The sequence below is a fragment of the Phalacrocorax aristotelis genome, chromosome 1, assembly GCF_949628215.1.
Source record: "Phalacrocorax aristotelis chromosome 1, bGulAri2.1, whole genome shotgun sequence".
In the NCBI taxonomy this organism is placed as follows: domain Eukaryota; kingdom Metazoa; phylum Chordata; class Aves; order Suliformes; family Phalacrocoracidae; genus Phalacrocorax; species Phalacrocorax aristotelis.
The window spans coordinates 83427886-83441881 of NC_134276.1; the positions used below are offsets into that span (position 1 = coordinate 83427886).

The 13996-nt window shown below is 39.3% G+C and overlaps 1 protein-coding gene across 2 annotated transcripts in view; it reads left to right on the forward strand.

Moving 5' to 3' along the window:
• The window catches only part of EGFL6 (EGF like domain multiple 6), a 46914-nt gene that overhangs the window by 20100 nt on the left and 12818 nt on the right, over positions 1–13996 (forward strand). Inside the window, exons 6-8 of one of the 2 annotated variants that reach the window (XM_075095611.1) lie at positions 207–341; positions 2057–2179; positions 11442–11759. In XM_075095611.1, the coding sequence (XP_074951712.1) occupies positions 207–341; positions 2057–2179; positions 11442–11759 (576 nt within the window). The remainder of the gene's footprint in view (positions 1–206; positions 342–2056; positions 2180–11441; positions 11760–13996) is intronic. The other variant, XM_075095618.1, reaches the window with a different exon arrangement.

The window sequence follows — 13996 nt, forward strand, 5'->3', positions numbered from 1 at the left end:
AGGTCTCAAAATCTTCCATAAGTTAGTTCACTCTTTGCTGCTTTATTCGTATTACTGCATGCAAAAGCCATCCCCAAGTGTGAAATTATAGGACTTTTTTATTCAACAACTTGTGATAGCCAAGACTAAACCATTCCTGTGCAAATCCCAACTAGTTCTTGCTTTCCTGGTTTGCCTTCTGACCAGCATCCCTTCTCCTGCTCTAGACATTGATGAATGCTCCACTGGCAAAGCTGTTTGCTCTTACAATCGCAGATGTGTCAACACATTTGGAAGCTATTACTGCAAGTGCCAGCTTGGTTATGAACTGAAATATGTCAGCAACCATTATGATTGCGTAGGTAAGATTTAGCCCACAGATTTTCCTTCGTCATTCTTTTCATTCCCACACCGTGCATCTTTCCTGTCACTGCCTGAAACCTGTTGGCCTAGTCTGGGGATACTGCCTCAGAAATGGATAAAAGATGTCACAAAGAATATTCTTGGTGCCACTTTGAACTTTTCTCTGGGTTTTCTCTGTGGCCTTACGAAAAACCTAATGACTAGCACTTGCAAATTAAATTGCCTCATTGTACCAAGTCAAGATGTGCAAGAGCTTCTGTTAGCAACAGTTGACTACAAATAAGTGCTACTTCTGGTACAGGTTTAGTTAAAGAGCCATTTTATGTCCTCTTGGCTTTCAACCTGTGACGAACAAGCAGTCCCACAATCTTTTTTTGTGTGGTTTTTTTTGTCGTTAATGAGGAATATGAATCAAGTGCCTTCAGGACTGTAAAAACATTGCTTGGAAGGACAGTACAGAACTTTTTTTAAGAAATGGAAATAGCAGGTTTAATTACTTTTCGGGTGTCTCTTGCATGCCTAAGTTTCTCCCAAACAAAAATAAATACAGGCAAACAGTTATCTTGACATGCCCAGGTGTTAAAACAAATGTCAAAACACCTTTACTCCTGTTTCAATCCATTAGCTGAATAGTGGAAGAACAACAAAGTGTAAGTTACTGCAGCAGTATTGTTCAAGCAGTTGACTACACGAGGGCCTGGAAGGGTTGGAACTACTACAAGAAGGGCATAAAAAAAGAGAATTAATGGGGTTTGTTTATATTTGCTTGGTATTGGGAGTTAGGGGTGAGAGGCAGATCATAAGGCAGGTTTGGGAGACTCAAGTTCACATTTCCTGTTGTATGCAAACCCTGAGAGTCTTAAAGTGGAAAAAATACTTCTTCATATAATAAGTGTGCATGGGGGAAAAACTAAAGAGGTCTCAGTAGTCAGGATTTTATCTGCAAACCTGAATCTCACTCTGAGACATACCATATTTTTGAGTCAGTCTTCCTGTTACTTGTCTTCTAGCTGACTTGTATTATGAGAGGACCTGTAAACTGCTAAAAATGAAGCAATCTGGATAAAATGCAAGTGGTGCAAAAATTCATGCAACAACTTGGCTCCCTCATGTGGGAGAAATCAGAAACATCTTTATGATGTAGCAAAATAAGTGAAAAGAACAAAATCAGTTACTCTTGATGCCTGTACATTTTGCTGTGAATCGAACGTAGTATTTTCTACTGAATTTTTCTTGATTATACTTTTGTCATACAGCATCATATGTATGCTGGAACATTAGAGGTAGATAGATGATCTCAACATCTTGGCATGCGCAGCGTTACTTTCCGTTGCATTTCTTCTAGAGTGAATGAAGGAGAAAGATTTGGTGAACTGTTTTTTAATTGATGTCACACGATCTCTTGGTGCCTTCTGTTTTTGTTAATAGAAGAGTCTGTACAACCTGCAGTTCGAATCCTTTTCTTAGGCAGAAAATCACTATGTTCACTTTATATTCAGTGGGATGCTCTACATTTTCCATGCATGCATATGCCAGTAGTTGTGCAGTTGGAGCTTACGTTAGTGTGAATTCTTCTGCCTGCAACGGTCTCTGGACCATCTTAGTGTAACGTTAGTGATTACAATACCTGGAAACAGACAGCTGGCCCAAACAAGCTGTAAGGAAACTTGGGTTCCAGTGCAGTTTTCACTAAAGCATTTATATTTTTCCCTAGATGTAAATGAATGTGTGACAAATACACACAGGTGTAACCTCCATGCAGAGTGCCTCAACACCGAAGGATCCTTCAAATGCAAATGTAAACAGGGCTACCGAGGAAATGGATTTGATTGTGCTGGTGAGTACCACTGGATGTCAGGAATAGCACTATATTGTTTTTCTCCAATAATAGATGATTATAAGGCATTTTATAGGAGAGATCATGCTGAACTATGCTGCAATACCAACCAAGGCGAACCTCTCCATAAAATAATGTATTTATTGTACGAGTTGTTGCACAGTTGATACAAGTATTATTAGCTCAAATTCATTTTGCCTGTGAGTCCCCAAGTCTCATAGTATCACTAGGAATCACAAGTAGAATAAAGAAGAGAATTTAGCCTGAAGGAACAGAGAAAATAGCTTTAAAATGTCTACTGTGTATTTTCCTCAAACTCCCATGGCTCGCCTGTTGGAGGGCTGCACAGCCTCCTCCAGAAGAGCTTCAGGATAACTTAACAAAAAGTGAGAGAAGAGAGGAAAGCCACGATTTCTGTGAGAGGCTGTTTTCACTTATAATTTTGCCTTTGTTTGTTGATCGAATATTAAAGAGTTCCTATAAAGATGACATTCCCCAGTTCTAACTGAATATGACTGTCCAAGGGGAAAGAAGGAAAAAGCTGCTCTTGTCTTTATATTTATTTAATTCCTGTATTAAACCTGACAGAGGTTTCTCCCACAATGTCATTAGAGATGTTTTCCTCAGGAGGACATAGAAGTCCTGCTCAAATTTTCTGAAAAGAAGACATTGTGAAAACATTTTAAAAACCCTTGTCTATAGCAGATGAAGTCTACATAATATATAAACCTTTTTTCCTGGGTCTTTTTCAAGTAACCCTTGATCAGATATGTATTATGATTATACTTCATGGTCACAGATGTTCTAGGACTCTATTATTCATACTCCTACTTTCATTATAACAGTAATTGAAAACTCCAATATCACATCAATATTGATGCTGCATTTGGAATAGAGCTTTATCTGTATGATAGTTTATCAATGATTATTTTCTTTGCATTTAATATTAAATATATTCACTCAGTATGAGCACTGGTTTGAAGTCAATGGTTCCAACTCCAAAGCCATTTGTACTCTGGATCTCAGGTATGAGTTATTTTTACAATGTTTTACCTTTTTATACTCCAAGAATGTACTTGGCTACAAACATGAAGATCCATGACAGGGTCAACCCAAAGCATCTGATTTCAATCAGGTCGTTTTATAGATTAGTGCTATGCTAAAACTGTATGGGTGCATATATATGTATGTGTATGTATGCTACCCTATACTGCTGGAACTCAAAAATATCTACATAGCACTCCTCCAGGCCTAGAAGTTTATGAATTTATTCTTCATAAAATTGAATAAAATTTCTATAAAAAGGAGTGTGGCCAGCAGGTCAAGGGAGGTTATCCTCCCCCTCTACTCCACCCTAGTGAGGCCACCACTGGAGTACTGTGTCCAGTTTTGGGCCCCCCAATTTAGGAAGGATGTAGAACTGCTTGAGCAAGTGCAGCGGAGAGCTACCAAGATGATCAGGGGACTGGAGCATCTCCCATCTGAGGAAAGGCTGAGGGGCTTGGGCTTGTTCAGCCTGGAGGAGAGAAGACTGAGGGGGGATTTCATCAATACCTATAAATATCTAAAGGGGGGTGTCAGGATGATGGGACTAGGCTGTTTTCCATAGTGCCCAACGACAGGACAAGGGGCCATGGGCACAAGTTGGAACACAGGAAGTTCCACCTCAATATGAGAAAAAGCTTCTTTCCTGTGAGGGTGCCAGAGCAGTGGCACAGGCTGCCCAGGGAGGTTGGGAAGTCTCCTCTCCTGGAGACAGTGGACATGGTCCTGTGCCCCCTGCTCTAGGTGTCCCTGCTCAAGCAGGGGGGTTGGACAAGATGATCTCCAGAGGTCCCTTCCAACCCCTACCATTCTGTGATTCTGTGATTCATTCAAAGTATTTTCTTATATCTATTCTGCGTTGTAATGCCTTTGACATAACTTTGCATGTTACATACCTTTTTTTCAGTTATGTGAATGTAGCTTTTCAAGCCCAAAATTGGTCTAAAACATTGGGTATTCCAGTGAAAGGTACAGTGAGTGATAAACCCAATGAAGAGTTTTCAACCTATTTTTATAATCTGAAGTTATTGTTAGTACCTGTAACTGTATAGTCTGGGCATGTTAAAATATGTGAAACATAAAACCAAAGCAACTTGATACATTAGAAAGGCTAAAACTATATTTTGGAAAATAAAAATGCACAGAGGTTTCGCCAAACTTAAAATTTTTTTACATTTCTACTTCCAGTGAAAAATGTTGGCTTTTAATGAGAAAAACCTGACTGGTACTGAAAGGGTTGATCTGGGCACAGATTTCTTCAGCAGAGCTGTTCAGAAGGCTTTTCATGCTCAGATTCAATATTATGAGCCAGTTTCCTTGCTAGATCACATCCCTAGTGATATGTCACTGCAGCTTACTGCAATGGCAGGATGCAATGGGGCTTGAGACCTGACTGGATATCAAAGCAAACTGACATGACACATCTTGATATGGTTCTGTTAAAACAAAATGTACCATGGATGAAATGTTAAACAAATACATCTCTGATCAAAAGGGTCTGGGATTTTTTTTTTCCTTTTTAACATGAAGCTGAACCTTTCAAAGGAAAATGTCTATGTATAAAGTATTCATTCCTTAAGCAGAAAACTTCAACAGGAATGCTTGCTTAAATATGAACAAAGGAAATATTTCAGCTTGTGGAGAGGCTATGACACATTTTTTAATGTCTAGCCCTGTAAAAAAATCAGTGCTAAAGATAGATGATTTCTATCTTCTCTCTAGTTTTTCTATTAAATTTTTTACTCTCTCTCTCTCTGCATACTTCCTCATGTCACATTTCCAATTACTGAAGCCCATTAGTTGTTTAGCAGAGGCAGGAGCTGTGCATTCATAAACTTAGTAGAACACACGAAATGGAACAGAGATTTAATGCAAAAGAGAATAGAGGAATAATGCACAGCAATGAGAGAAATCAGAGCCATAGGCAGAAGATCAATAGGCAGTGGTCTATCTAGAAAGTTGTATACAACAATAGAGAGGAAAAAAATACAGTCAGTGGTAGGTAAAACATGAAAGTAGTGGTGCTAAAAAGAGACTGGTTTATCTGGTGGTAATTCCCACACATGCACTTTTTTAAAAGGGAAGAGGAGGGGGTTCTTTTAACCTTGGAAGTTTCAATAGTTGATTTTTACTGCAATCCTCAAAAAGTCTGATCAATGTAACAGATGGGGGTAGGACATGCATTTTGCTATCGGTGAAATGTTTTTTCAAACAGTGACACAAACAGCAATTAGATGTACTGTCCTACACTGAAATGCTAAGCGTTTTCCATGTTATATGGCAATTGTGGAAAAACTGTGTGTTTACTGAATTCAAAGGAAGTTTTGCTCTTGGGTTTGATAGGATGAGAACACCATCATATGAATTTGGGGGCTGGAGGCTGTGGTGGCACTTCTTTTGGTGGAGCATCTGCAGCTCTTGCAGCCCATCCCAGCTCCCAACAGATCAGCCTGGGGTTGTGCTGCAGCTAAACGAAAGGCTTCTTAAGCATATCCTCAGTACTCCTCATAATTATTCCCATAGGGTGCAAACCCCGTTTTCACAGGGAACCATTAGTTCTTTATAACAATTTTCCGTAGCATATAACAAACTAGCTACCATGGCAGCAGTATTAGTTTTTGTAACAAATGAAAAACATTTTACTATATAGCTTAATTTTCAGAGTATGAAATGAGAGTAACTAAGCACATTGTCTATAATGAAACTTCTATGGCTACATCTCCTCATGCTACCCAGTAACCTGACAAGTGAGGTAATGTAAAATCCACCTATGGTGGGAGAAATTATTTCATTTAATTTTTATGTCAATATACTAACTTAGGAGAAACCTGCTGAAACATCAGGCTGCAAACAGTGCTGCTTGTATGGATACGATCTGTGATTGTTCAGGCACCCTGTTGCTACTCAACACTCCTATACGCATCAAATGTTGGAGGCTGTTTCTGAACTGTCTCTAGCATACATTTAATTTGAGAATCCATAGACATGTAACCTTCCAAATGCTCCCTAGAAATGTCCTAGCCATTTCCACATCTGGCCTCTAGCTTGCTGCAATCTGTTGCTGTTCTCAGGTTCATGTGTTTCCTGATTTCCTATTGTGCATTGAAAAACCACATTTCCCTTGCCGCATGCTTCTCTGTGTATTCCGGCTTCTATTGAAGAATAGGGTCTCACAAGGTTCCATAAGCAATTAAGATTCCTGGGAGGAAAATGAACCTACTTTTCATTCACTTTTTTGATAGGAAACTACAGAATAACAGGAAAAAGCAGTACTAACTTAAAGCCTACAACCTTCAGGCATCACTCTAAGGAGATCAACAATGGCGCTCTTGTTATTGCCTGGCTGGAGGCAGAGGCTACTATTCTTCATTATGCTTTGCTGGATATCTAATTGGCAATACAGAGTCATGACAACTCCCTTTGTCCCTTTTGTATTACTCAGATTCCTTTTTTGCTCACAGGTAACCCCTAAAACCCATATGTAATTTTGCTTTCTTATTAACTTGCCAGTCCTGAGAAAAGTTGGGTTTGACATCATAAGATTTCAAAGCTTAAACAGCAATTCTGGTCATGTCGCTGGTAAGATTCTTACAATTTAACTCAGTATGGAGGCAAATACTGCTATCATGCTTTAATGAATACCACTTAACCTTTTGTCATACCGCATTTCCTACTGGAAGCACTTCTGGCTGCTTTAGTCACGTATTAAGCACAGTCCAGCATGATGAGCTTGCCCTGATTTCTCAAAGCATCCATCCCTAAATAAAAAGGTAAGAATTTTAGAAAAGAAACAGGCTAGAAATACATATTACTAGATGATATTCCATGGTGCATAAAAGAGAATAGTAGTCTACAATATGTGTTTTAACCTATCTATGCAAGCTTACAGACTCTCTTAAGTCTATCTAAAAGACGTCGAGAACTTTTGGAATGATTTCTGAAACTGTGTCCTACTGATCTAATCTTTACTCACATCTACAGGCTCCCCCTAAACATGGTAAATGATTGTCTGTATCCCTCACCCCCTCTCCAACTTTTATATACAGAAGCTACAAAAGGATTTCTAAGCCAATCTCATAGGCTTGTCTCCACCAGGTTTTTAAATATATTGCTGGGTGTGAAGGTGGAAGCAGTGCGGTGCCTGCTGGCGTGCAGAGCAAGCTGTCTTTTGTTGCAGCCCCTTTATGTTCAGAGCCCTAGCGAGCACTGGCTGCAGTCACAGGGTGTGGGAGGAAAACGGATCACTGTCTGTCCTTCGCTGGTATCATCCCCAGAGTACTTCCTTTACACAATACAGCACAGAGGCAGGGGGCTGGCATCTGCTCTCTGTATTTTTTCCAACTCAACTTTCACAAGTCGGTCATTAGACATCCTACACCAAGCCATTTCTGTGGTTTTATAATCTCGCACAACAACTGATGACAGAAAAGATTTACTTTTAGCCCTCAGCCACCATTTGCCTTTGTTTTTCCACCTCTCTCTAATTCAAAGAAATAAAATACCTTTCAAAGCTGAGATATTTTCATCCTTGGGCAATAAACACAAATTGTATAAGAGCAGGAGGTGTTAATCTATGTACTTCCTGATGGGAAGTGCATAAAGAAGAGCTGGGATGAAATGCACTCCATTTCTTTTCACTTTCTAAAATTCTCTATGCAGTCATGTAGATGGACAAATGCACAAATGTTTGTGAACAACACCTATGCATTTATATACGTGTCTTGGGACGAAGGGTCCTGAAAAATCACTGCCTCAGCTGTAGCACCCCAGGTTGTCAGGGGAGGTGAGCTGTTTATTCAGGCAAGTCCACAGGCAGTGGATTCAACAGAACAGACTGGGTTTAAGGTGGTCTATCCTTACACTGGATCATTCTTCCTGCAGTTTATGGATAGACATAAAAAGCCTTAAACCCACACCTCCAGCTACTCCAAAGCTGAGTGCAGTTTAGAAAGATACTCGTGAGAGAAGATAAAATATGCTTGGTGCCTTGTCCCTCTTTGTCCCCGTGAGCATGCAGATTTTCATATTGGAGCACCAGACAGGAATCTGCAAGCACGTGGGATTTTACACTTTCATCCCCCTATTTTTGTCACTCCTGTCAGTTGATTTTCTGCACAGCTTAATTTTGCACATACAAGGAGATTGGTTTTCTGACACCACAGAGGTCATTATGTTGAGCTGTAAGAATTTTTCATTTCACTAGGAAGACTTCAAAGCAGAAACTAAAAGCAGATGTTCAGGTTTGCTGAGCAGTCAGTCCTGTCCTGCCTTGAAAATCTCCGTACCCTCTTTATTAACAGCCTGAAGTTTCTGGTTACTGATTGTCAAGGGGAAATTCGTTTGGAATGAAGCCTTCCTGTTAATTTTTATTGCTGCCTTCTGAGTTTAGACCCAGAGAACCTTACATCCTTCATAACACCATCCTCCAGAGGGAAGGCTTACTTACCGGAGTATTAGTAATGAGTTTACTTGCAAGTGTCTAACCAGCAAGACTACAAGTTTTATCCAAAGGAAAATAAAAACAAAATGCTCAATTTTTATTGTTTTTTTGGCATCCATTACCTCCAGCTGCAGCCTCAGAAAATCTGAATGCTCCAGTGAGACCACCAAGAGAGTCTGCCTTTGTTCGTGAGATACTAAATAGCATGTAATTGTATTTGCTGTAAATAAAATGCAATGAATTCGCAGTGATAGGATTGTATTTTCCAGGAGTGAATGCAAATTGAGGGAACTTTTCCCTTTTCCTACTAGACTACAGATCTATTTTATTAACTGTTTCTATGAAAAAAGCACACAGAAAAAAGCACTACCCAAGGTTACAAGTCCAGTCCATCTGTCCCAAAATAGTACTATAACATTATTATTACAAAGTGAGGAGCAAAATAGGAACATATTCTTGCTCAGATAATTCAATCACCAGACAGCAAAAACAGAGGGAAATAAAAATAGCTGACTTCCCCCACTATTTGCAATCCCAAAAGAATGTAGGCACTACAGCATCAATAGTGATCAAGAATCAAAGATAGGAAGCAGTATATAAGGCTGTTCTGACCCATTGGTGGAAATGGTCTCCATCTATGGCAGAGCCTGTGTTCAGCACACTGGAACTGCTCAGCTCTCATTATTTCCTAGGTACTTCATATAAAGGACTCAAACTGCAGAAGGCTGTCCGTAGCTTATGACATGGTTGTACTATCCTACTTACCCGTCCTTCTTCCTAACCCACACAGATTCAGTCTGTGGCCAACACTAGAGGGCTGAGTATATAATTGCACACCGATCAGTCATGTCATAGCAGTCATGAAATCCTGAACTGATTCAAAAGCCTCAAAGGCCATTACATGGACTTTAAACCCCAAGGACACTCTCCTCCTCAGCAGCTCTGGTACCGTGACAGGTATCCCTACCTATTGGTTAACTCTAGTGGAATACTTGTGGTGGGATGGGATCATGTCATAAACTAGAACTCCTCAAATTTACATCTTCTCTAAAACTTGCATATTTGTCACATAAACCCTTCCAGACCTAGTTTTGGCACAGTGATGTTCCTCAGCTGATGTTGTGCAGCAACTGATGTTGCTGATAAAAACCAACAACTGCGATATTGCCATAATTTCTCCATTGAATTCGCTTTGTACTGTACACATACCTTGAACGAACTGATCCGAAGTAGTCCTGGCTTTAACCCTCAGTTATGATTTGCTGATCAGTGCAAAGAACCATCAGTCTTTGTGGGATGACAGAAGAGTATGTCTGGAAGGGACTAAAAAAGACTAGTTAGTCTGTTCTTTTGCTCTGAGGAAGATCACGTCCGGCATATTAATGACAGATCATAGTCTAACAATTTCTTAAAACTTCTAGTGATACAGTTCAAATAATCTAAGTGGCTTGCTCATGTGTTTTACTGCCCTATAGCAAGGATAGTAAGCAAGTTTTTAATAATATGTAACTAAGGTCTCTCCTTATTTCATGTAAACTGATAATTTTCCTGTACCCAGAGAACACGGAGAACAGCTGGCCAACATACTGCCTCAAAGGAGCCCTTTGCGCTGCTACTGGGTCCCACCACTGGTAGAAAATCAGTCCTGCCTCCCCACATCACTAGAAATGCATCTTCAAAGGGGTTCCTATGAAAAAATGTCCCTCATACAAGCATGCAAACATAGTTTGATGATTGTAGAGACAGAAAAATTGAATTTTAAAAGAAATAAAGGGCTTGTACCTTGAAACTCAATATACACTGACAAGAAAAGCATGATTTGAGAATCAGCACTGCCATGTAAATGTAAAAATGTCCTCTTACCAATTAATGTTTTGAAGACTTTGCCTGGATATAGAGGATATTTGACTTCATTATACTTCAGAATAGGGAAAACCCAAAATTCAGATTAATTTATTTCGTTTTACAGATTTGAACAATATCAACTGACTTTTACCCCACTTTTAAGTTTTTCACTCCTGGCAGCTGTTGCATTTCTGAACAGAATCCCAAGTTGCAAGATACTACAAGGCTGGTTATCCTTTTAGTATTTTGTAGCCAAGAGGAATCACAAAATAGTAAAAATCTCAGGAAATTTTACATTTGTGTTCTAGTCCACCTTGGAATTGCAAGAAGATAATAATTTAGCATTCTTGGATGCCTTTTTCAAGTTTCAGGGTTTACCCCTTAGAACTAAATGTCCTTAGAGCTAAATGAAATGTAACAGAGCAGCTTGATGTATCCTCTCTCAAAATATGTTCCATTTCAGTGGCTTTCAGCCTGTGGTGCCAGTAAAGTTAGGCCAGAGAAGTTCACAAAAGATAGCTAAGAAGAATGCTCATTGCTAGTAGACTGGCATTTATTATGCTGGGAATCACACCTCCATGGACGATTTTTAGTAATCCACAAATTGAAGAAGGATAATGTTTTTTACCCAAGCTCCAGTGTAAAAAAAATTAATGTAAGGGGCTCTGTGGCCTGTGTTACATGGGAGTCCAAATGGGGTTATGACAGAGGGTCACTTTCCTCTTTTCACTGTAAATCAGAGGGTTGTCTGCACAACAGAGCTAAATACGTGTATGCGTATTCAGTTCTGTGCATAGCTGAACTTATATCTCATAGTGGAGAATTTGGTGGTATGGGTTTCTGGACACTGTAAAGGACACCGTGGTGCCATTCATAAATGTTGTCATTGCTGAATGACTCCTTAGATGAATAATATTTTTTTCTTGGTTCTAGTTATCCTTGAAAAGTCAGTGAAGGAAATCGCAAGAATCCCTGGAACAGCTAAGGATACAATTAAGAAACTTCTTGCACATAAAAACAGTGTGAAAAAGCATGAAACAATCAAGAATACGATCCCAGAAGCAGCTGTGACGCCAGTTTCTAAGACCCACTTGCAGTTATTGGACTATGAAGGTGGTATTGATCTTGGTGGGGGCTACACTGAGGAAGAGAAAGAAACTGAAGCTAATGCAGAAGAGTCAGATGAAGAGGAGAAGGAAGATTTTGAGAATCAAATTGACCATGAGCAAAGCCTTAGAGGAGATGTCTTTTGTAAGTTTCTTCATTTTTTAAAAATCTGGTTTCAATGTAAAATAATATATATAAACACTAAGAAAATCAACATGAAACATTAGAGCCATTTTATAACAATTTACTTGTAGAGAATGAAAAGCAACCTAACATACCTACTGGTGAGACTGAAGGTACCAAATCTCCCTTTTAGGGGAATCTGTCTGCAGTCAATGTGAGCAGAGATGGAGTGCTTTGTCCTGACAGCCCCTCTGCTTTGGCTGTGCTTTCAGAGCACCTTAGACATAGCACATACCTTCCCCCCATTTTCTTCACAGAAGCCCCAGCAAAACAAGATGGTGTGCTGCTTCATTATGAGTAAGACAATGATTAGCTTTGATTCATGATAGGCATACTCATCATCCTAAGAAGGGTGCATTGTTCAGAGGAAAAACATAGACTTTGGTGTCCTTGTGTTTCAAATAATACAGACCATATAATAAGCACCACTGTTGTTTCTGTCATTCCCAAAAGAAAAATAGTGATGTGAATCACAGGGGGTTTTTTTAATTCCTTTTGTTTAATGTGAGAGTTCATCTGAATGGACACACTCAAATTTAAAGCATCTGATGTTATTTGAGCAGGAGTCTTGCTTAAGTTCTGACATCAGTTATTTATCAGGAAGATTGCCAAAGGTTTCCTCAGTCTGTTTTCAGGTATTTCTTTCCAACTATTATTATGTATGCTATGCAATTTCTTCCTGTGTTCTTTAAAGTTTTCAAATGTATTTTAATTGGCCTTTAGTACATCTGTCTCAGTCAAACATTCTTCAAGGAAGTGGCAAACATATATGAAAAATACACCCTGCTAGTAGTTTATTCATGATACTTTCTCTTTTCTGAAGTATTGAAAAATAATAAATACTATCCCCCAGTAACTAAAATTATGCAGCATATTTCATAATTATAAAAACTAACACAAATTAAGTTTAAGTTAGCATTCCAATTGTTGCTATTTGATTTTAAAAGACACATAAATATATTTTTTTAAAGGAAAGATCATTTTAAGGTCCTATAGAAAAAATGGTCTGTAATATTGCTTCTGTAAGAAAGCCAAGAAAAAATATTATTATTCACCTAAATACATTTCAGAATAGAAGCTTCTTTGCCAAAGGCACTCTTCTCCTAACATTGCCTTTCTTCGTTTTTCAGTGGTAATTGGCCTATTTCAGTTCAGGCTAAGGGTAGAGTAATATTGCTTCCCCGAATTATGCTAGCGAGCTGATAAACAGTGAAGTTAGGTCTTTGTTCACCAACCTCCTCCCTTCCCGCAAATATTAACAGTGAGTGCTTACAGCATATTTCAAGTTTGCTGACAATATCAAACTGGGGAGAGCGACCCATACGCTAAAGGGCAGCACTGCTATTAAGAGGGACTTGGCCAGGCTGCGGAAATGGGCTGACAGGAACATTATCAAGTTCAACAAAAGCAAATGCAAAGGGAGAGAAAAGCTTTATGAAACGTTACAGATTTGGGATGACTGCTTAGGAAGAAGCTTTGTAGAAAAAGGGAAGTGATTCTTCCCCTCTATTTGGTACTTGTGAGGCCACATCTGAGGTGCTACGTCCAGTTTTTGGCTCTACATTACAAGACAGATGTGTAGATACTGGCATGAGTCTAGCAGTGCTCCACCAAGGTCAGGGGCCTGGAGAACTTGGTATATGAGGAGGGGCTGTGAATAACTCTTTTTTTCAACCTTAAGAGGAGAAGGCTAAAGGGAGATCTTATAGCTGTCTTCAACTATCTAATGGAAGGCTATAGGGAAGGCACAAGATTCATTACCTAAGCCTCAGCCTATCTCTTTACTCAGCCTTTCACTCCTGACAAGCTTATGCCACTTCCTATCCTTCTTCTAAGGATCCCTTCATAAGTCACTTACCTGTAAGAGGTAGCAGGTGCAGGAGCTGAAGCCAAATTGGGGTTGAAGTTTTCACTAGAGGGCAAGCAACCCTTGGGGTTCAGACTTACCATGCTGGTACTGCCAAATGCATTTGAGAGTCTCAGACCAAAGGATTAAATTACTTCCCTCTGTTGTCTCATGAGAATAAACAAATAGTTAAAAACAAACAGGTCTTTTGATGGCCAATCTCATACTTTTATGACTAGAGAATTCTGTTTCGCATACATTTCTGCTAGAACACTATCCTAAAGAAGGACATAACTCTTCCCAGTCATGCTAATTAATCCAAAGCTGGCCATAATCTTTCAGGAGGTATGGA